The sequence below is a fragment of the Triturus cristatus genome, chromosome 5_2, assembly GCF_964204655.1.
Source record: "Triturus cristatus chromosome 5_2, aTriCri1.1, whole genome shotgun sequence".
Taxonomy (NCBI): Eukaryota; Metazoa; Chordata; class Amphibia; order Caudata; family Salamandridae; genus Triturus; species Triturus cristatus.
The window spans coordinates 351,514,168-351,536,778 of NC_140588.1; the positions used below are offsets into that span (position 1 = coordinate 351,514,168).

At 42.8% G+C, this 22,611-nt stretch overlaps 1 protein-coding gene across 1 annotated transcript in view; it reads right to left on the reverse strand.

Annotated features, from left to right (window-relative positions):
• The window catches only part of DUSP22 (dual specificity phosphatase 22), a 377,647-nt gene extending 355,897 nt beyond the window's left edge, over window positions 1-21,750 (reverse strand). Inside the window, exon 1 of the mRNA XM_085607156.1 lies at window positions 21,458-21,750. Coding sequence (XP_085463282.1) covers window positions 21,458-21,478 — 21 coding nt within the window. The 5' untranslated portion in view covers window positions 21,479-21,750. The remainder of the gene's footprint in view (window positions 1-21,457) is intronic.
• Window positions 21,751-22,611: the final 861 nt, after the last annotated feature.

A 22,611-nucleotide genomic window follows, 5' to 3' on the forward strand; every position in this document is an offset into this window, starting at 1 on the left:
TCAGGGATGCCCCTTACCTATTTGCGTTGGCGGGTGGCGGGGGTGAGATTAGATGCTCAGAATTATGGCTTTGAGTGGTCGCAGGAGGTCTCGGACCGCATAGCTCTCTATGTGGATGACGTGCTGTTCTTTCTCACGCAGCCCAATAGAACTGCCCCACGTCTGCTCAGAATTATGCAAATTTTGGGCCAAACTTCTGGCCTCTACATGAATCGTGGTAAATCCTTTCTGTGGCCCCTGAGTGGAGGTGGTCAATTGGGCGAATGGTCGCTGGAGGTGACGGTCGTCCCCAATGGTTTCGAATATATTGGGGTGTTCCTCTCTGCTTCGCAGTCCATCTCATGGGACAGGAATCTGGGCCCACTGTGGACGCAGACAGGAGATCAGGTGGGCTCGTGGTCACACCTACCTCTGTCCCTGTTTGGCAGATCTGCAATATTTAAAATTGTCTCATTGCCCCGTCTTCTATATCAGCTTCAGAATCACCCATACCCGATACGGCCCTCATGGTTACAGCAACTAAATGCAGTCCTTGCTTGGTTCCTCTTGGAGGGTGGGGGGGGGGGGGGGGGGTGCAGCGCGAGTGGCCTTGAGGACCTGCTTCCAGTCTACCTACTGTTGTAGCATGGCTACTCCGCATATCCAGGCCTACCATGCAGCTTCATATCTTCTCATCCTCAATGACTGGTGGTACAGAGACAGAAGAGATCCAGCGTATGCAGTCGAGCGTTGGCTGACAGATGCCATGTCGATACATATGGTCCTACATTCCGGCCCGAAGCTTAGGGGACTGCCTCCTGCAACCAGGACGGTTTTTATGACCTGGGAACGAGTACTACGCACAATGGGAGGCTGGGGTAAATTGATCAAGGAAACCCCTCTGTGGCATAACGGCCTGTTGCCGCAGTTGGCATAGCTGTCCGGGTTTTGGGGTTGGGAGGCTATTGGGATTGACACAGTGGGGGGTGGTTATGCATGGTCGGAACTTAAAGTCATTTCAGGAACTCCAGACAGAATATGCCATGCCCCGTTCGCAATTCTACAGATACCTCCAATTCTGTCATGCTTTCTCCCCGTATTGAGCACAGCAAGCAGATATATCCGACTTCAACCCCGTATAAGCTAAAGTCTTTATGGGGGATCTGGGAGATCAGAAAATAACTAAAATCTATTGCACACTTCGAACTAATAGCCGGACTACACTAAACAAAAACTCGGGACGTATGGCAGCTAGATTTCGGCCCCTTAGATGAGGATGATCGGGTGGAGGCGGTGGAGTCCCCGCGCGGCGATTGCGGTGCCCTTGAGACTTATTCAATTTAAATACCTTCATCGGGTCTACTTCTCTAGATATAGACTTTGGCGCGCTGGGCTGGTCGCCTCCCCTCAGTGCCTGCATTGTGGGGCCGCTGCGGGCACCTTCATACATACGGTATGGCAGTGTACGACCTTGCGGAGGTTTTGGAGGGGGGTTACCACTTGCCTTTCGGAGGTCCTAGGATGGGATATCCCACTTTCGCCAGGTTTGGCTATGCTCCATATTACTGAGGGATTGGATGGCAACTGATACAAGCGTCACTTGTTGTTTCTAGGCCTCATATTAGCTAAACGCGATATTGCCAGGGCGTGGAAGGATGCATCTCCGCCTTCTGTCTCAGTATGGAAGAAGGGCTTGGATTTCTCTATGGGTCAGGAAATACCTGTTTTCAAGGTGAGGGGATACCCCCAGAAATACCCTAAAATATGGAAGAGGTGAGCAGACTATAGAGGGCTTTACCTGGAACCTGTTCCTCCTATTTCTGCTATTGAGCGACTGCTGGGATGACGGTTTGCGTTATGACCCAGATTTTGATCATATTTGCCTTCAAACTGGATGGCTCGGATCTATGTATCTCAGATCTTTTTATTTTCTCTGTAAGTTTAATATGGCACTACTGTTTGTTTTAAAAAGCTTTGTTCAAACATTCATATATTACAAATGGCGTAATTGCAATATTGAAAATGTTGATATCAGTATTATTATCAATTACTGTACATTACTGGTGTTCCTGGTTGTACCAGGTCTGTATCAGCTGTCAGCAATAAAATTATGTTATGAAAAGAAAAAAATACACTGTAAATCATGAGAACTTCAGTGGCAGATAAAAAAACCTGACTGTCTTCACCCTTTGGCAGCCGGACCTTTCCCTCAAAATTCTGCACAACTGAAAGTGGCAGTCAAATGTTGTACCTTTTTTTGCAACCCTATAAATAAAGGCAAAGATTTATTGGAATCACAGCTGATGATGCACATGCGGAATCCAATGCCACGTCCAGCTCATCTAGCTCTTCTAAAGCCCTTTAGTGCAGCCAATAAGGATCCTACCATGGACAATTCTAAAACCAATAATGTGTAAGTAGGCAGTGATGGAAGGTCAGTACTCACTGATTTGCATAACAATTTGTCAATTTTGCCTGATTTACGACAATAGATAAGAAAGCATCTGGTTAAGGTGACTTGGAAACCTAGTTGTTGATTTCATTTGATGTGGTACTGTGCACGTCACATCCTGACACAGGTTTGCAGACTATCTTGTGTAGATGATGCTTTGCCAATGGTCTGCTATGCCTTTATTGGAACCATTGCAACGCCCAGAAATAAGTAGGTCTCTCTTCAATCGTCTTTGATCCCCACGGAGTTGTGCTAAAATGTGGGTAAGATTTTAGTGCAAGTCAAGCTAAGGGGCTGTGAAGCCATTTCTCTAAATACTGAACTTTATTTGAGATCATCTCTATTTGCAATTGGTGGTTTATTTGGTTTACATTGAAGAATGTGTTGGATTTACAGGGAAGACATCCTAGATAGGTGCATCCAGGGCTAGAATTAAGGGGTTTTAAGATGGTTGTCGCTATCGGAAGGGACATTTTCATTTATTATGTCAGTATTTCAGTAATGAAATGCACCCAACAATTAACCACTGTACAGCTCAAAGAAGCACTACTCTCATAAACCTGACTTATTCCATCATACTGCACAATGACCACCAGCTATCAACGACAGCAAGGACCAAATCAAACTAGCTACCTAGCTTATAAATCTATTCATCAAAATAAGCCTTATCTATCAGTTACTCCTATCTTTGGTGATCCAAGTCGTGTCAGACGCAGAAATTCCACGTAACTTAAATAAAAAAAAATCCTGGACACTTTTCTATGAATGCAAATTTGTGATGTACTTTTAGGATTAATTTTTAATAAATCGAACAAAGACTAATTGGTTTGGAAAGACCCCTTTCCCAAAAACAGTTCTTCACTGCCTCCACTACCACTGTCTGGAACTGATTCTCACTCAAAATCAGGCAATAGCCCACCCTTCTCCCCACCAGAAAATACTTTCAAAATTATCTTAGTTGCCTATTACTGTACCACTTTCACTGAAACTAAGGGATGCACAAAATGCTTTTCTGTTACTGTATCAATTTCTTGCACTACTACAGTATTACCACGCTGGTTCAAATTGCTTCTGCTACATTTCAGTCAAATGGAAAAATTTGATAATTGTGAAGAACCCTGTAGTCCAGGGCACTGTACACGACTTTAACATTATAATATTATGATGATCCAGATTCCTATGGAGTTAAGATTCTTAGGTGCTAGTTTCTTTGTCTAGACTAGGTTAGTTGTATGCTTACTAGGTTTTGATTTTAGAATTCTAGATGTTTTATATTATTGGGGATTTTGGATATCATGTGTTCTCCGTTGTGTGTTTTGCAAGGGCAGATGTAGTGATGAGGTTCACGATTCTAGGGTAGAGGCCTGCTAAGGTTTGCAGAACAGGTTAAGAGGTGCCTTGGGAGAAGAGCTGGGTGGGTGGTTGTCACATGTCTCATAGGTTTGGTCTAGTGGTTAATGGATGAGGAAGGGGGAGCATGTATCCAGTTGATGATCTTGCAATTCAACGATGACTTAGCAGGGGAACTAGTTGAGGTCAAATGCAAGGACTAAGGCAAAATCCAATCACATCCTAGGATTAGAATATATGTCAAAACAATCAATGTCTATGGCTTCACTCCATAAAAGGTACAATGGCTGCTGCAACCATACTGGTCCATCATATGGAGAGATTGATTAAAGTAGAAGAAAATCTTGTCTATAGGGATGTGAAACTTCTGAAGCAGTTTGCTTCAAAAAGGTAACGGGTGAACAGCTTAGGTGCTCATATTAGGGTATGGCCCCATGTGATCACCATAGCAATTTAATAACAGAATTTTCAGACCATGTCATACTTGCTCCAAACGCCTGGCTTGAACATCGAAAACTCTGGTCTACAATTGTTGCCTTTGAAAAACCTGATACTGTATTTAGTAGTTACAGCTGTTCTTTTAGTTCACAATAGGACCAATCTCATCCAGGCGCATGCAATTCTAAGTACCTGCCTACTGCTATCAGGCAAATGAATGCTATAAAAATGGCTGCTCTATCACGGCTCCTCTATCATACAAGAGCTATGCTGTGCAATATCCCCCTTGGTTATTTCAGAGTGTATTCATGTTCTTTTTATTTGGGCTTCAGAAAGGACAGACCGACTTTAAATGGATTAGGGGTTCATTTAGAGCTTGGTGGAGAGGATACTCCGTTTCAATGGCGATGGAGTACCCCCTCTGCAAGACTGAAGATCTGCCTGCCAGATTTACAGGCATAAGGGCCGTCGGAATTATGGCGATTCGACTGCTCGCCATTTAGAGTGGGCAGGCTAATGGTCAGTATCCACTACCCCGTACCATTACGTAAAACCTGTAGTAAGGGGCAGTCAAAACTACAAAATTACACCCCCACACCATGGGCGACACCTTTCATGGTGATGGGTGTCCTTTGCTTTTGCATTTTCAAAAACAACAATCCCGCTTGGTATTTTGTTTTGGAAAATACAATAACATGTTAAAAGTTTGACAGAAGGTACCAGCATTTTGACAGCACTGTCCCTCACACTGAAAAAAATTGATAGGAACCGCTGCAACAGAGGTTCCTCCCTATGTTAACAGATGTCTACTGGTATGTCGAACATGTCTAAATTTGGCAGACGGAGGTTCCTCGTTATGGCAGGAGTAAAGTACTCAATAATACTGACACATTTACCTTTGTCCACCAAAGTTTAAATCAGGCCCTTACACTCCCCACAGAAGACAGCCTTAGTACCTTCTGGACAGCTATGTGGGACTACATAACCAAGCTATGCAAAGTGCTACAGTTGCCTGTAAATGCTTCTATTGTTTGAAGAGCAAGGAACACACAGACAACATCTTCCGAAATTAGACAATCTGGCTTACATAAATAAAGATAAAATTAAAAGTCAGCTGAAGGTTTGGTCCATGCTCGTTATGCTATAACCAGAGTCTTGGAAATATCAAACATCAAAATGTACTCTCCACTTTGGCATAATATCTGGATCCCTCTTAAACTGTATGGCAGAGGAAAAGATTAATTCAGGACTGGTGGGACTCAACCTTCTTCAAGCTAGTGTGCCTGGGTGCCAGTATATTCAAAATAATTAATTCAGCGTATTATGTTTGGTGCTGGTAGTAGTACTAGAACTAATTTGATAATGTATATATATATATATATATATATATATATATATATATATATATATATATAAACGGTTAGGCTATCACCGTTTTGGTACTAGCTCAGCAATGGATCAACCCACCCGAAAAGAATCAAGGAATACACTTATTTATGGAAATTCATTAGAGATAATCTTAAAATGCAAGTGGAATACCAGAATACACAAGTGGGGCAAGCTAATTACTTATATCTTAGGAGTAGATTGCAAAGTTTTCTATAGGTATGGTTAAATTAGTTTCCTTTGAATTTTTTGTGCTCTTGTTCTCCCCTTCCCTGTCCCCCACTCTGCCCCTGCCCACTCCCCTCCACAACCCTATGAGCCTCGCTCCCCTGCCCACTTCCAACCACCACTCCCCCACCCCCTGCTCCCCCAGTGTTGAACAGGATGCTTTACTCAATGGTTCTGTTTTTTGTTTGTTTGTTTATGCTTGGGGTTTTTATAACACACTGCTCACCAACAACTGGGGCCTCAGATTGCATGGAAAGAATATAAGGAGATAAAGATGGTAAAGTCTTGGATGTGCATGACCTCAGACCAGTGTCAGGTGTGACCAGTAGACTTGCTGTAGATTGAGAACATTATCCAGGCAGTGAAATTATCTGAAAGCAAGGGAGAAGAAGAAAGTCTTGAAGGAATTTCTGAATGTGCAGTAATGCTCTTCCAATCCTAGTTGAGTAGATAGAGCATTCCATGGGGAGGTACCTTGTTTAAGGAGATTTCTGACTGCCTTATTGTTTATATTTAAAGTGCTGAGGTGTCAGTAGCCGTTTGTCAGCAAGGGTTACATGGCCGTGTGAACTGAGTTGGAATTTGCATTGCTCTCTCAGTCCATCCCATCGAAATCTGTTTAGCATCCATCCCAAATAAGAAGAAAAAAATAAGTCTGTTGGAGGCAGCATGAAACCCACAAGGAGGTGGGATAGAATGAAAAAACTAAAGGAGTGCCTCACGGGTGGCAGAAGACTCTTGATTGCAGTGCTCCAAAGATTCCCTCAAACCAAGGCACAAGTGCCTTGAAACACAGTACACCCCCCACCATAAGTGCAACTGTGCCCAAGATACCAAGGTACCGCAGAGAGGCAAGCCACTATGTTACCTTGCAACCTCAACACTGCCTTGCTGAGGCTGAGTGATGAAGCAAACACTGTAGCAGATTCATGAGCTTGCAGGTCCTGGACAGACCATCACAAATCTGGCACAAATAAACATATCCTAAACTGGAGCAATGTGCCACTTTCCAAGTTTCAGGAGCAGACCAATTCCTTGTCCCTCGACTACAGTCCGAGGGATGCGGTCTAAACCATTCAGCCATCCAAGTAAAGCAAGGGATGCTCCTCAGCTATGTAGAACACCCACTAATTATGCCATTATTTCTGTCCAGTACTGTGGATATAACTTTATCCAGAACAGGAATGCTGTAAACTGGGGCAGGGATGATGCAGCCTGCAGTGCATTGTCTTTAGCTTCACAGTGTTCCTAATCCCTTCTTCTCGCAGAGCTGCAGATGGAGTTTTGCGATGTCTGCTTCCTTGAAAGTTTTCCTAAGCGGTAGCCCCGCATTGAATTGTTAAAACATTTGGAAAGGGTAGATCCCGCGCCGCTCGAGAATCTCACCCCCCTCCACTGATGGCTTGATCCTTGCTTCCTGTTCTCGTCAACAACAAATTGTGTTGTGAAGAATATCTCATTGAGCCACAATTGGCCTGAATGTGTGCTGGGGATTCTACTGCTTTTGCTAGGGGGAGGAGTGGGGTGTAAGGATTTTGGATGGCTTGGCCCTGTTACGGGGCAGAAGAGCTCCATTGTCAATGGTCTGAATTTCTCCCCTTTGCTCCAGAAAAGGTTGTCTAGGCGATCCACGTTGACAACAATACAATCAATAATACTATGCAACCAATGGAGCTGAAAACTCGACGGTGGGTGTGTTCATCTCTTAATTGGTAAGCGAGCCTCCGCATTAGACATTAAGCACTACATTTAAATTGGGCAAAAAGTGCACACTATCTAGGAAGGAAAGAAAAATATATATACATTTTTTCTGAAATCGCTATATAATAAGAAACTTCTATAAAACGCTAAGACGCTTCTCCAAAAGCAGTGGAAAGAACAACAGTGTAAAGAGCTGGCATCCTTCTGTCTTTTAGTGTGGGTGATTGAACCCATAGAGTATGGGAGGGTATTTAAAAACTAAAGCTTTAAAAACCCCAATTGTTCTCAGTTAAGGGACCTCATGCAGTCAACAACTGAGTGAATGAAGTCGCCACCCTGGAGTGTTAAGACTCAAAGCCACAAGTATACCTAGTAAACCATCAAGATGTTTAAAAACTCTTAAATCAACAACCACAAGTAGATTGCGGCTTCAAAACAAGAATGAGTATCATGGAAGGTGTCCAATAAACACTGAAAGAGATGGCGTATAGACAAATTCACAGCCACTCCTATTGGGGGGATTTAGCAACAAAGGCATTGGACACACCACAAGGACAGAGGATTCAAGTTTCCACACAGGTAGAGGCAACGAAGACAATGACTTTTACAGAGACAATTTACGCTAATGCCCATATTTGCTTTGCCTTAGCTCGGTCTCAGAGATGTCAACCGATACCATAACAAGACATAACAGCACGGCCTAATCCAATCAATACTAATGGTATCAAAAGCATAATTGCAATGCTGAAAAGCAGTATTCTAGACAGAGAGGTGCTACACAATGCTAAAGGAAATTTTGAAAGAAATTAAAAAGATACAGCAATACCAGATAGGTACTAGTAAACAACGTTCTGAGCCATTGTAGAAGATGGGTGAAAAGATCTCTCAGATTCTGAGAAGAGAGAGAATAGATTGTTGAAAACTACTGCACAGTCAGTTCGCTATGAGAGAGATCACATCACTTTGGAACAAACAAGGAGGAACTTGACGTTCACGCCAGACATTCTCATCTCAGAATAAGTGTAACCCTCAAGGATAAGGAGTATGCATGTGGGGAAATTTTCTATGTGGAGGCATTAATTACTCAAAGACTTTTTGCAAGATCTAACAATTATGAGGGTGTATAGGATATAGACACATTTTGCCAAATGCCAAGTATCGCAGAACAATGTTAATTTGCTTTCTAGATTTTAGAGTCAAGAAACCAATAATAAATAAGGTAATATGAGAGACCTTTATGGTCAGCAGGAACACAAGCCACAATAGTCTAGCCTGCAAAATAAAGGTTCAGTATAACGGTCAACTTCATATGTTCTTGACAACAAAAGATGCCTAAACCTTTCTGGATGAACGACGGTAGGGGGGCTCCAGCCAAATTAACAAATAAGTAAATCTTATTTTCTTTTTCAGAATTATTACAAGTGAGGAAGGTCAGGTAGTGGGGTTGAGGGGCTTGAGTAGCAGGTAAGTTCTGGCATTTTAATGTCCCCGTTTTTTTTCCAGCCACCCATGGTGCTCAACCAGCAATTTGATTGATTAGAATACCAGGGAGTTTTTTGGTTTATGTTTTTTTTCTGGAATGCAGAGTGCTGATTATATGATATCCTGCAATGCAATACTGGTATATTTATTTATGCAATAATATTGTGATTAGAGTTTCCATTATAATGCTTATACTTATTCGTTATATACTTTATAACATATTGGCACAGATTTACATATATATTGGTGCCAAACTATCTAGGATATTGACATACTTTAATGCAGTTTATGGAAAGACCGGAGTACAGCACGTTGCAATTGAAATCTTTAACTACGATGCTATGCCTACATTGTAGTACTAGTACAAGTACATATATGCAGCTTTTCACATACAATGCTACCCAATTTGAACATACCTATATTTGCAGTTTTATCATTCTATCTCAGCACATAATATATTGCACATATCAGCAGATTTGCACAGCTATTGGTGTCAAATTCGTTTTGATGCAGATATATCAATGAGCTTTATGGAATGGTAGGAGTTGTCCATGATTAGGTCTCGCGAGCCAAAGGCTCGAAGAGACATTTTATATGTGGGATTTTCAAAGTGCTACCCAGTCTTTTGGCTGGCCTAAACCTTGAGTGCACGATCTCACATGCACGTGCACAGCCTGCTCCTCTGCTCATTGCATTCCCCCCTCCCTTCTCACCCAGCCCTTTGATGCTCTGCTCGATTACTTTCACTTTCGCCGCTTTGACCCTTGCATTCCCCCCTCCCTTCTCACCCATCCCTTTTGGTGCTCTGATTGCATCTCCCTTCTCCTCCTCTTTTTTCTCACTTGTATTCTGGCTCCTCACATTCCCCCCTCCCTTCTTGCCCAGCCCTTCTTGTTCACGCTGTAGCCTGTGCCTGTAACTGGAGACTTTCATGTACTCTCTGTCAGTCAGCTGGCTCCAGTCTGCCTCTCAGCAGAGCCATGTGGACGGACGGAGAGGGAGGGTTGTGCTGCCTTTCCTGCTCCTCACAGCTGCCTGGGCCCATGACTGGATATGGTCTCCCAGAGATTGGCTGGTCCTTTCTTTTATGTTTAATGGCAGGCGCGGTGCCCTTTCAGGAGCACCACGATGGTTTGATTTCATTCTCCTGTCTCCAACACCCCCCACCCCACTCGTTCTGCTCTCCTCCTCCCTCCCTTTCAATTAGTCCCGGGGCTTGCTTGCTTCGCAGCAGAGCCAAGCGGACAGAGAGGAAGGGTTGTGCTGAGTCACTCGCTTCCTTTTCATTGTCACAGGTAAAGTAGTATTTATTAGCGCTGCAAGACCAGAACGCGCTTTGAAAGATTGGAATATTACAGGCTTCAAACCAGATTTGCTGTCCGTCCTTCCTCACGGTGTGATGTGCAAACCCCGTGAAAGCAATCACATGGCAGCTGACACGGATCACATCCACTGTAAAACTACATTTATTGAGATAAAATCAACGCTAGAACATCGTGTCACGTTTCAAAGTTACAGACACATATCATTTGTTATACACGTATTCTTTCGACAGGTTCCCTTATTTCTGTTAATAGATATAGCTGACATGTAACCTGTGTGATTCACTTTCATACGTATTATATGGCAGATTAGGCACCTGGTGAAGGGGGGGTGGTGCTGCTGAAACAATGTTGATCCATGTGTCGAGAAGTACTGTTCCTAGAGCATGCTTATAAATAACCCTCGTTTAAACAAACAGGAGCTAAAATGTCAGGAGCATAAGTTATCCACGTGGCTAGTGTTTTGTAATCACTTTTCTTTTAGCTCGTGTTCACTGCAGTCTGGGCAATATATCCTTTCCCTTAGTAAACGTAGCAGTTCCGTGGAAAAACGTGTACTCTAAACTGGTTTTAGCATCCATGACACTTGCATGAAACGTACATTGTCCTGGAACGAGAAGTAGCCGCTGCCTCTTTAAAAAATCTTTAGGGTTCTATGCGTCGAGAAGACCGGGTGGCATTTCAGTAAAAATGCACATGATCTGTCCCACTGCTCAGTTGTTTGTTCTCCAGTTAACATACCACCTTTCTTAATTCAGATTCAAGATGTGCGAGGCCACACCAACTTATTAAATATTCATTCCAAGATCGTCTGCCCTAGTTTTTTATAGAGGGCCGGTAAATTGGATTAGATTTAGAAGTACAGAGAGCCCTTTATCGTTTAACATTCTAGTGTTTTTAAGAATGGCATTTTATGTAAAGAGGCAACTGATCATGCATGTTTTATGCAAAATCTGGATGATTTGCAGGTAGAGGTATATAAGTGAGCAAAGCGTTTTCTCTAGTTGGTTTCTTTAGTCACTTTCATATGTTTGGGCTATAGCTGTACATTAAAGGTGAAGTCTGTGCAGCATTGGTGTCACAGACTTTAATACTGCCATGATCACATTGGCCATCATACCAACGCTGTTCGTGCCATAGGCCAGTTAAAAGGAGCATAAATCATTAGCAAAGAGAGTGCGAAAGGAGTGCCTGTGTGACAGAGAGAATCAATTAGGCCGGGCCATTAGAATTATGCGATTCTGTGCCTGCACCGTTTTCCTCATAACTGTGGATTTGCTGCATCTACCACATAATCCATCACATGATGCATAATTTGTAGGTTTTAACAAAAAAAGTGTTTCTAGTTCAAACAGATCAAAAGTTACTTAAAACGTTGCACCGTGCTCCTTCGCAAAAGTTAACAGGTCATTTCTCAGTTGCTAATTGCTCCATTTGGTTACTAAGCAGGTACTATTGAGGTGAAATCTTTTCTCATACAGTGTTACGGTGAGTAAAAGTTGCAAATTAATAAAATAATACCAACACAAAAAAGAGCTGCCTTATCCTACATAATTTGCCTTTTCTTGCTGGAAAATTGTGTCCTCACCTGCTGCATAATTCCAGTAGCCCCTCCATTAGGTTAAAGTACAACCCATAAACTGAATTCTGCTAATCTTACTGGTGCATTTTATAATTAATTGAATTACTGCTCCTGTCTCAAAAAAATCTGAGCCTTAGAGAACATATCAGAATTAATGGTTACGTTGTCAATTTTAACACCAAGAGCATGTGGTTTTTATTCATTTCTTTACTAGTTTACCAAATTGTGAGATAAGGGATAAATCTCTCTGCATCTCTGTTCTCTTATCTGCTAAAATGCCAAGTAATTAAGTGTAGGCTAAATATCAGCATTACGTTCCATTTAAAACCTTACCATTATTCAGCTTTGATATCGCCTACATGTTAAGTGTGGAAAAATGATTGAATGACAAATTGTGTGGCATTCTATGTAGCAGTGTTAATCTGTTTTGGCAAAAAAATAATTCTCCAATCCACCCTTCTACGCCAAGAATGATGAGCAAAAAACATTTAAATGTTAAACAAGCATTGGCATAGCCAATAGGTCTCGCCTTTGGGACCTTATAAGTGTTAAGTTATCCAGCAAAATATCCTTGGCGCAACTACTTCAAGTGTTGCATGGCTAAACACTTATAAGGTCCCAAAGGCGAGACCTATTGGCTATGCCAATGCTTGTTTTTTAATTGCAATGCCAAATGTGTATGGTAGCCTAAGCATATATTTACAGGTTTGCACATTATGTATGGTTAACTTCTTACTTGACCAGAATAGGCATATTTTCCACAAAGGTACATTCCATCTATTATCTATGTTTTTATTTCTGCAAATATGCATAGTTTCATTGTTGCTCACTTGCATAAATTGGTTTGTTATTGTCTATGACATATTGTATAGATGCTTCTGTACCTTTTGTTTTTACTTCAGTTCGACTGTAAATAAATACTTGCCATTTATTTAATATCTTTACGAGTATTAGTGCTTTGTAACGTAAACAACAGCCAAGAGCTGCTGTTTAACCAAGGGACGCATGTAAAGGTCAAGATGGCCGCATGAGACACCTGGGACGCACTTCGAGTATAACTGACTTATACCATCTGAAATCATAGCATACATAACACTTACGACATCTCAAATCATATCATTTATGAGAACATAGTGTATAGTCCAGTGGTGAGTTATAGTTAATGTAGTTTGGCTACCAAGTTCACTACACTGTATATGGAGGTGCAGGAATTATAATAATTTGAAAGGTGTTGGGTAAATTATAAATTTAAGGTATAACCAGAAATTTTACATTTCTAACGTTGGTGTAGTTTAAGTTTGATTTATGTACAAAGAATAAAGTTTTCCCAACTATAACCAAGGTTTAACTTTTGGAGAAATAATATATATTATATATAGAACTATTCTAGTTATGACTCATTGTTATTTATTAAGGTTTTAGAACTTTTGATTATTGTCACTTTCAGCTTTCATAACCGACTAATACAATTAAATGTTTAATTACGATGTCATATGCTGCCGACATTAACTAACTTATCGTTTCTATTATGCCCACTCTGATTTTTGATAAACCATGAAACATACTAAAAGGTTTTCCTTTGCCCAGTCAGTATAGTATTTATATGTGCCTTTTCTAAATTGAAGTATTGATTTGTCTATTGCGGTTTCAATTAGTAGATGCACTTGCATCTTTAGCTACGATTCAACAATGAACTTTACAACATTCACTGTAATGTGATGTTAACAGAATTCGTTTTTTTGTACATTATTATTTTGATGTTACAATGTGAATATAGTGTAGTTCAAATCTGAGATCTACCAGCGCACATTAATGATATATAGAAACTAGACTTACTGACGTAAAATGTAGTCTGTTGTTTATACACATGGGTTTGGTGAGCTTGTTTTACAGGCAATTGTGCACGTTTGCGGTTTTATGTGAGTTGCCGGATATGAGACGTATCATGTGGCCAAGCTCGCTGTGTCGTGTGAAACGCGTCACAGCAGGCATTATACCCGTTTGATTTCTGTGGACTATTTATGATTAAATTCACTTCTCTCGCCATCAACATTACGTTTTAAATCGTATTTCTTTGGAGTACCCAAGGTCCGTGCCTGGTGGGTCTGCAGATCCAGTGGCAGAGAGTAATTTGCATGTAAATATATATATATTTCAGTTCCACAAGTACCCAAAGGCAGGACGGACTCACTGTTAGCAAACTCCAGTTTAGGGAAGAAACCCATGCTCCCAGCATCAGCAGAGCCTGACGTGTTTCAGGACTACTCCCTTTCTCAAAGGCTTTCTGCAACGAGGGAGTGTGGTTTGGTGTTTAGGTGCGGTCACAGCACCTGCGAGCACCCGTCTCTAAAGCTGTTCGGCGGATTGTTGCAAAAGTTTGGACCCTCTGAAAACATTTTGGAAAGCGCTGAACCACCGCATTTTCGAAATCTGCTTCGCCAACATTGTTTGGGACAGCAACTTTGCGGGAGGTCTTCACTTATTGAAGCGCTTGCCTGGGCACGATATATAAGCAATGCGGTGAGATAAGGATTCCTATCAGCAGCCCTCCACCTACAGTAAACATCAAGATGGGCGTGAGGTGAGAGCGGACACCGCCCACTGGGGCAGTACTAACGTTGAAGGTCTGCTCTATACAGGCTTGGTGTTCCGGGCTTGAGACATCCCCCACATTGCCTGCCATCAATGCCTCAACCAATTGAAGCGGGCATGTTACTATTTAAATGTGGGTGTGGTACTTACCTAATGTTTGGCGGGCATCTGATAAAGCTATTAAAGCGAAATGCGTCATCTGCAATTGAATGACTGCCAGCTACACGAACATCAGCTTTTGTCCCTCCTTTATTACAGCGTCACAATCACACTCAGGTGAGTAGTACAGCACTAAAGCATTATGGGGCTGGTAGTTCGTAAAATAAATCCCAAGTGGGCTGCAGGCAGTCCATTCAATCCAACATGATTAAAATATCACAGAGGCACAGGCAGAGTTCATCCCCATTCAAAATTTATGCTAAACAGTCCAGCTCCGCTGATGCGTCGCACCAGCAGCGGGACCGCTAACTTCTGCGGCGGTGCATCCTTCGGCCGGGTCGGTCGTATTAATTCAGTTCCACAAGTACCCAAAGGCAGGACACACTCACTGTTAGCAAACTCCAGTTTAGGGAACAAACCCATGCTCCCAGCATCAGCAGAGCCTGACGTGTTTCAGGACAACTCCCTTTCTCAAAGGCTTTCTGCAACAAGGGAGTGTGGTTTGGTATTTAGGTGCGGTCACAGCACCCGTCTCTAAAGCTGTTCGGCGGATTATGGCAAAAGTTTGGACGCTCTGAAAACATTTTGGAAAGCGCCGAACCACCGCATTTTCGAAATCTGCTTCGCCAACATTGCTTGGGACAGCAACTTTGCGGGAGGTCTTCACTTATTGAAGCGCTTGCCTGGGCACGATATAGAAGCAATGCGGTGAGATTAGGATTACTATCAGCAGCCCTCCACCTACAGTAAACATCAAAATGGGCGTGAGGTGAGAGCGGACACCGCCCACTGGGGCAGTACTACAATTGAAGGTCTGCTCTACACAGGCTCGGTGCTCCGGGCTTGAGACATTCCCCTCATTGCCTGCCATCAATGCCTCAACCAACTGAAGCGGGCATGTGGCTATTTAAATGTGGGTGTGGTACTTACCTGATGTTTGGCGGGCATCTGATGAAGCTATTAAAGCGAAACGCGTCATTCTGTGAACCAAATAAAGGGGCTGCTGAAAAGGTTAATCCGTGTGTGCTCGACTTCTTTGGACAAGCATTGGCATAGCCAATAGGTGTATATATATATATATATATATATATATATATATATACATACACACACACACACACACACACACACACACATAGACACACACGCACATTATACATGCACACACACACACACATACATACACTTTATGCCAGAGATGCCAAACAGAAACTATGCATGGTCACCAAAGACCAGCCTTACTTTAACACCCGTGATGGCGACGGACACGTCTGTGATGGCAACAATGCCAGGGCTGAGCGCAACATGTCAACCAGGACTATCTTCAGTTGGACCTATAATTTTGCCATGCACTGTCAGAAGGTTTAAGATGCCAGTTTTTGCCAGGAGATAATTAATTTATACCAGGTTCACCATTACGTCATTTATAGCCACCATACAGTAATATGCAAGGCAAGGACAGCTTAGGTCATCCTATCAATATGCAAGATATGGTCACTATGCAGAGTATTACGCTCATATTCCAATGGTTTGGGGGCCTTGCTCATCTTGATTGCTTGAGAAAAGGGCAACTCTTCCCAATGGTCACATTTCCACTCTGCACTTGTATCTACATATGAAAGGCATAAAGTGTCTATTAAAAGAGGGTCACAATTTGAAGGAAAAAGCTACAAGCTAACAAAATCATCTTTGGAAATGATGAATGCACTTGACTGAAGGTAGAGTACAAATAAAATTGAGAAACAAGGTACCAAAACTATTCTAAAATAAGAGGTCAAAAAGAGCAGCAGTAGTCTAAGAAGAAGATCCTTGAAGAATCAGAATCAGTGGCAGAAAAAGGATGAAATCAGGGCAAAAAAATAAATAAAAATAAGGTGGCGATGAATGCAACAGAACAAAAACAATATAGGGCTTTGAATACATTGTGACATATCAATCTCAAAACAAAACCTCCTAATATATGGACTAGCCAGGATATGTCATCACAGGAAATGGGATGAGCACAATCTTGGCTTGGGAATCTCAGGTACAAAATACCGAAATTACAAGTAGACTTAATTGGGGAACTACGACGTTAGCCACGCCCATTTTCACAAGGAAATGACCTCCTTCCAGCATGACTTACAAGACATACAATGTTTCCACCTCCAGTATTTGAATCTTTTTTCCCACATTTATCTCAGCAGGTTGAACAGGCCGTTGCTGCTGGAAACCCACACAGACTGCTACGGCCATAGAGAGGTCAGAATGCTGATGCCAATTCAAGAGGAGCAAGTGGAGACCACCTGTTGCACGGAGAACACCAGAATGGCCCGAGCAATGCAGATCACTTCAGTAATGCACTCCTTTTATCTTTGATGCTGTGGAACCACAAAACATGGTCTTCCTGGCGGAATAAAAGGCAGCGAGAATCCCATATCGACTTATAAAATAGATGGGGGACAGCTTCTGTCAAGGCAACTGCTGTATCCAGTACAACTGCCATACAGGGTAGTATATTCATTATATGCTGGAACAGGGCCCAAGATTATGCGAAGGACACCGTTGTGTCAGGTGTGGGAACCATGATGGTTAATATGCCCCGGGACACCTTATGCAAGGTCACCATCATGCCACTGAACCCCATACTTCAATGCTCACAAAGACACAATCAGACGCATCAATGTACTCAAATACACACACTTCTAAAACACACATACATTATCAAATTCTTCCCCACCAAATGTACCTCACAACACGAACGGTCCTGAAGGGGGATCTTCCTGATCCACTTTCAGCTTCCGCACTGGTAACAGTGCAACATCAATGACAGAGGGGGAGGGGTAACTGAGAAGTTCCACTATACCAGTTCTGGACCCTGGAGACTTGCACATTGTGCCCAAGCAGAATGCCATCACTCATAATGAGCTAAACCAATGGCTGAAGTAGGCAGATCTTGTGCCCCATACAGTATGCCGAGAACAGGTCATACAGGCCCCTCCACCCAGACAGACCATGGGGCATATTAGTGCTACCATATAAATACTACGTGTTCATCAATAACCGTATGTATATAACCAAGCGCGCTCAATAGGCGCATGTTATTAGTCTAATTTTTCACCTTAATTTAGGTTTCTGCACGGAGTGGTACACGTGGGGCTGGATCCCATGCTGTCCTGAAGAAGAGGTTAGGGGATACCTCGAAACATGTTGACAAAATAATAGGCAATATAACCACATAACAGTTATATTTTTCCTGTTATTAAACCCTTTTTATCTTACCAGCTAGGAGTAGGAAAAAATTGTTAACTCACTAGTTAGGTATTTTTAACTAACACAAACACCACTCCCCCAACACTGCACAACACATAGTTTCACACAAAAAAGTGCTGCTACGTAAATCTCGCAAGTCGTAGCACGCCCCAAGCAGTAGGTGCTTGGGATGGCCCCAATGATGAAGCATGTCACCTAGGGGCAACCCTGGGTGAGTGAGGGGACTCTAGAAAAGCATTTTTCTTTTCTAAATTGTTGAGGCTCACCAATTTGGTGAACCCACTGTCTGTTAACTTTTCTAGTTTCTCATGATCCATTATCTATGGATCAATTGAGTGTACTTTAATGATATAGGAGGACAAACCTATCCTGAACCTCCTTCTCCCTCTTATTCTGACAAATGTTATAGTTGCACAAACATACAGTTTTACTAATAAAACTATACAAAGCACAAACGATAACGTGGGGAAATGGCATCACCCAGTGTATTGATTTTTTTTATCATATTAAAAGAATTTGTTTCCAACGCACTTAAGAATTAACAAACAAATATCCCTAATTCTGATATATTCTGAAATACTTGCAGTTCATTTAAATGTTGTGTGCTAGAGAAAAAAAAGCCTTTCCTCCACCCAGTATCCAGCAAGTGTCACATAAATCCACTCACCTTGAAGTCAGAGAAAGAAAAGTAATCACCAAGCTCCATCGGAACACAGAGCCTGACATTCCACCTCTTGTTTGTAAATGCACAACAAATGTGATGAAATAAGAAAAAGATTTACAGGCCTGTTTTCAGAAAGGAGCATCGGGGAATAATACAAGGATAATACAAGGAGAGGCAGTGTAAAAAGGATTTGCTCCTTTGGAGAAATGAAATCACGCTGGACAGTCTAAAACAAATAAAGCCAGCAAATAGATAGCCAGAAACTGAGTTTCAAACCATAAAGCCAAATGGTAAGCAAAGGCCAGAATGCATTCCCAGGGAAGCTTTCCGAATGTCCCAAAGATGTCGTTCAGAAACTAGACAGCGCAAGCTTCGACCTATAAAGGGCCCAACACCATAAACCATAGCTTCTTAATGGAGGCGGTGGAAATGCACTCAAATACAATTCTTCATTACTACAACTAATTCCTCAGGCCAGGCTCTCGTAAAGCACCTATAACAACGAGGAACCAAAATTCAGACTCCTCTGTAGACTCAACTGGCAAACGCCAGTTTGGCATGACGCTAGAGGCTATAGTTACAGCTTGAAGACAGTTTCCACCATGAGTGCTCTGCTCGCATTATCCTGGTTGTTGTCAACATCAACGTCACACTTACTACAGTCCATCGTTTCTATTTATGTTGCTGGTAAGGGAGTAACATTCTCTCAGACTCTGCTCACGCAACAAAACCGAAAGAAACACCACTCAGCCTGGGTTCAGAATGGCAATGCTTCCTGGGTTTTAAAGTGTGCAAAAGCAGTTCAGAGGTGAAGGCTGGAACTGACTGAAGTAACCTGGCACTCTATTAAGTACCATGGGTGCATTCCAATACAAGTGTTAAGCTCTTCTGGCCCATTACAGACAGGAACTAAACATGCCGATTCATCAGCCTGAATGCTCCAAAAGGGATGTCCCCCTAGGAATTCCAAGGCCATTTCCCCTCAGCATGGAGACAAGCAATTTCTGACATGTCAGCCTTAATGCGATTCATTTCTGGTGTGCAGTTTCATTCCCTACCGTACAGAGTAGTGTGGGCCAACCTATTACATAGGGTGCCTCACCGAGACACGGTAAAGGTGTTACAAACTGTTTTGTATTCAGAAAGGACTTATCCAGTACTGTAGTTGGCACGTAATGCACCTCACCCCCTTCTCCTTGGACAGGATTACACTTACACAGAACCATTGTTGGATCCCAAAACATCTTTCTTAACAACGGCTAGCTCCAAGGGAGATAGATAAGGCATGCTGATAGTATCGGGTGGAAACAAAGCGCTCACTAGAATAGGCATTTAGGGTGCCAACGATCATAACATAACACATGTATTTGTAAAGCACACTTATCACCCGTGGGTCTCAAGGAGCTGAATAACAGATGTTTATTGTTACCCAAGTCAATGGTACTCATTTTATCGACCTCAGATGGGTGAAAGGCTGAGGGGACCCGCCGGGATTTGAACCTGTGACCATGAGGTCGAACACAGTTCCCTGCAGTGGATGCATTAGTCCACTAAGCCACCAGACCATACACTGTGGAATTAGCAGTGGCTGGTTAAGAAAATTTTTACCATATTCATAATTGTATTAGTAAGTTCTACAGTCAGGGACCTTTGTTTGGAGAAGACACATTAAATGAGAGCACATCAATTTGCAGGCTGCAGAAATGCACACTAAAACAAGCATTGGAAATGACAACAGGTCTGGCTTAAAAATGTTTCATCAGCCATCAATGGGTTTTAGCCAATAAGCAAATCACATATGAACTCAATAAATCATCATACATGCACAGTCATTCGTCCTCGCATTTATGCGTCCATTTACTCATTTGCTGACTTATTCTTGATTTATCCCACTCACACAGCTCCAGTAAAACACAAATTTAACAACATATGCAAAATACAATAAAAGAGTAAAAGTAGAAAAAAAATTGTGTTGCCACCTAAACATCGCAGGCATATGCTTGCACTAACAAAGCAAATTCAAATAAAACCAATCGTAGCTTTGTAATGCAATACATTTTGAGCACGTGAGACTGGTCTCAGACACAGGCAGCCTTGGGGTAATTATAAACTTTTAGTGGCCATGGACTAATCATTTGCCTGTTACGCAGAATTCGCCTGAAACACCACCGACTGCAAAACCATGGCTGTGAGAAGATGCACTGTGGCCATCTCATTCAAGAGAGGGCACACCCCTTCCAATGTCTGCAGCAGCCCAGTCAGAAGTGAACTTTCCCCGTGGGCGGACAAGAACATGACGCACTCGCGTGATACATAGATGTGTTTTCATTCTTTGCAGAAGTTAGCCATGCCCACTCCTGTTTTAAGAAGGGTAGGGGTAACATCCTATATTTGGGACAGTGTGATGGATATCGAAGGGGTGGTCTATTCCTCATTTCACACTCAAATTAATATTTTTTAGCAAGGGGGAGAACTTCCATCCTTCAGGCAATAACTGAAGCATGGGTGAAATACTGAGGAGCGCGCCCCCAAAAACAGAAAGTGGTTAGAAAAAAAAATGGAATATCTCAATACGTCCCCCAAAAAATTAAGATGAATTTTTGATCTATCTTTGCTTGTTTTAAGTCTTTCTGTTCATACGCAATAGAAACGCAAAGCTGCATGCACCGGAAGAAAAACAAGACTTGTAGAACTACTCACACCTGACATGGGACAATCTGACATGTCAGCTGCTTCCATGTACCAGCTTGTGAACGGACAGCATTCTATTTTCACACATTCCGTAGGCTCTCGATTAAGCACCCGGACCGAACTAACAAACCTATGCTACGGTAACGGGACAAAAATGAGGGGCAGTCAGCGCACGTTACCTTGTTCATCCCATTGCCCATGGTGCCTGCCGCAGGAGGTGGCGCAGAACAGCAAACCACTGTCTGTGATAAGGTTCTGTGTGCGGACACAGCAATTTAGTGTACGCTGTCGCCTCTCCTTCCACGCGTGTCCGCAGGGCCTCCACCCACGATACCAATGGGGTTTTCCGTATGAGTAGTTAATAGGGCAAAAACAGAGCTGGACCGACTATGACATGCAGCTGAACTAGTTGAGGGCTGCCCGGAACCGCCTTCTCGACCTCATCATCTTCCCCTTGCCTCCTATCGCACGCAGTGTTAAAGCCGGGCCCTTGCCGCATCTTTAATGGGTCTTGTAGTTCACCCACCTTCAGAAATCAGGCGGGAGGAAAGTCGCACAACTACAGTCCCCGGCATGCACCGGAGCAGCGCGTGCCTCACCAAAATAAACCGGTGCTCAGGGAAGTAGCGCCTTCCCCTCCCGTTGCACATTCCTGGCACAGTGAGTAATAAGGGACAGCTCGCGCCCTTCCGCTGTAAGACAGGACACACAGATGGCACTCTGCTGCCCCTCCGCCTCGTGGGAGGGAAAACTAAGCTTAGGCAAGAGGTGCACTGCGCTAGACACCAGCAAATTGTCTTCTATAAACATTTTTATTGACGAGTGTTTTTCTGGGCCTGTGATCAGACTGCCGGGTAAGGGGTTTCACCCCGTTTAGCTGAACTCCTTGGTTAGTTTATTGTCAGGTTTGTTATCTATGCAGTCAAGGCACCGTAAGTTATTCCCAGCGCTTTTCCAAAGACGTATTTAAATGAATAAAATCCGCCGCCAGTTCCGTTTTATCATCTTGACGTATTCCAGGCAGGGTGCCCTTCCCAGTTTGTTGACCTTGAAGGCACTTGTGTGTTTGCGCAGGCCCTTATCAAGCCAAAGCAGAGTCCGCGCATTCTTTAAAACAGCTGATCACAGTTGTCGAGTGTCTGCAGACGCCCCAAGTCTCACTGCCTTACAAGCCAACTCTCTGTATGTAGCGTTAACTTTTTTAGGTAAACCATTGCCTTTAATGTATTTTTCCTCCTCAAGTAACCCTGCCTTGATTGCTGTGCCTGTGACAAACTCATTACGTGCATTCCAGCAGCGGAGTATTTGAAGAACACAAATAGGGGTGGTTCGT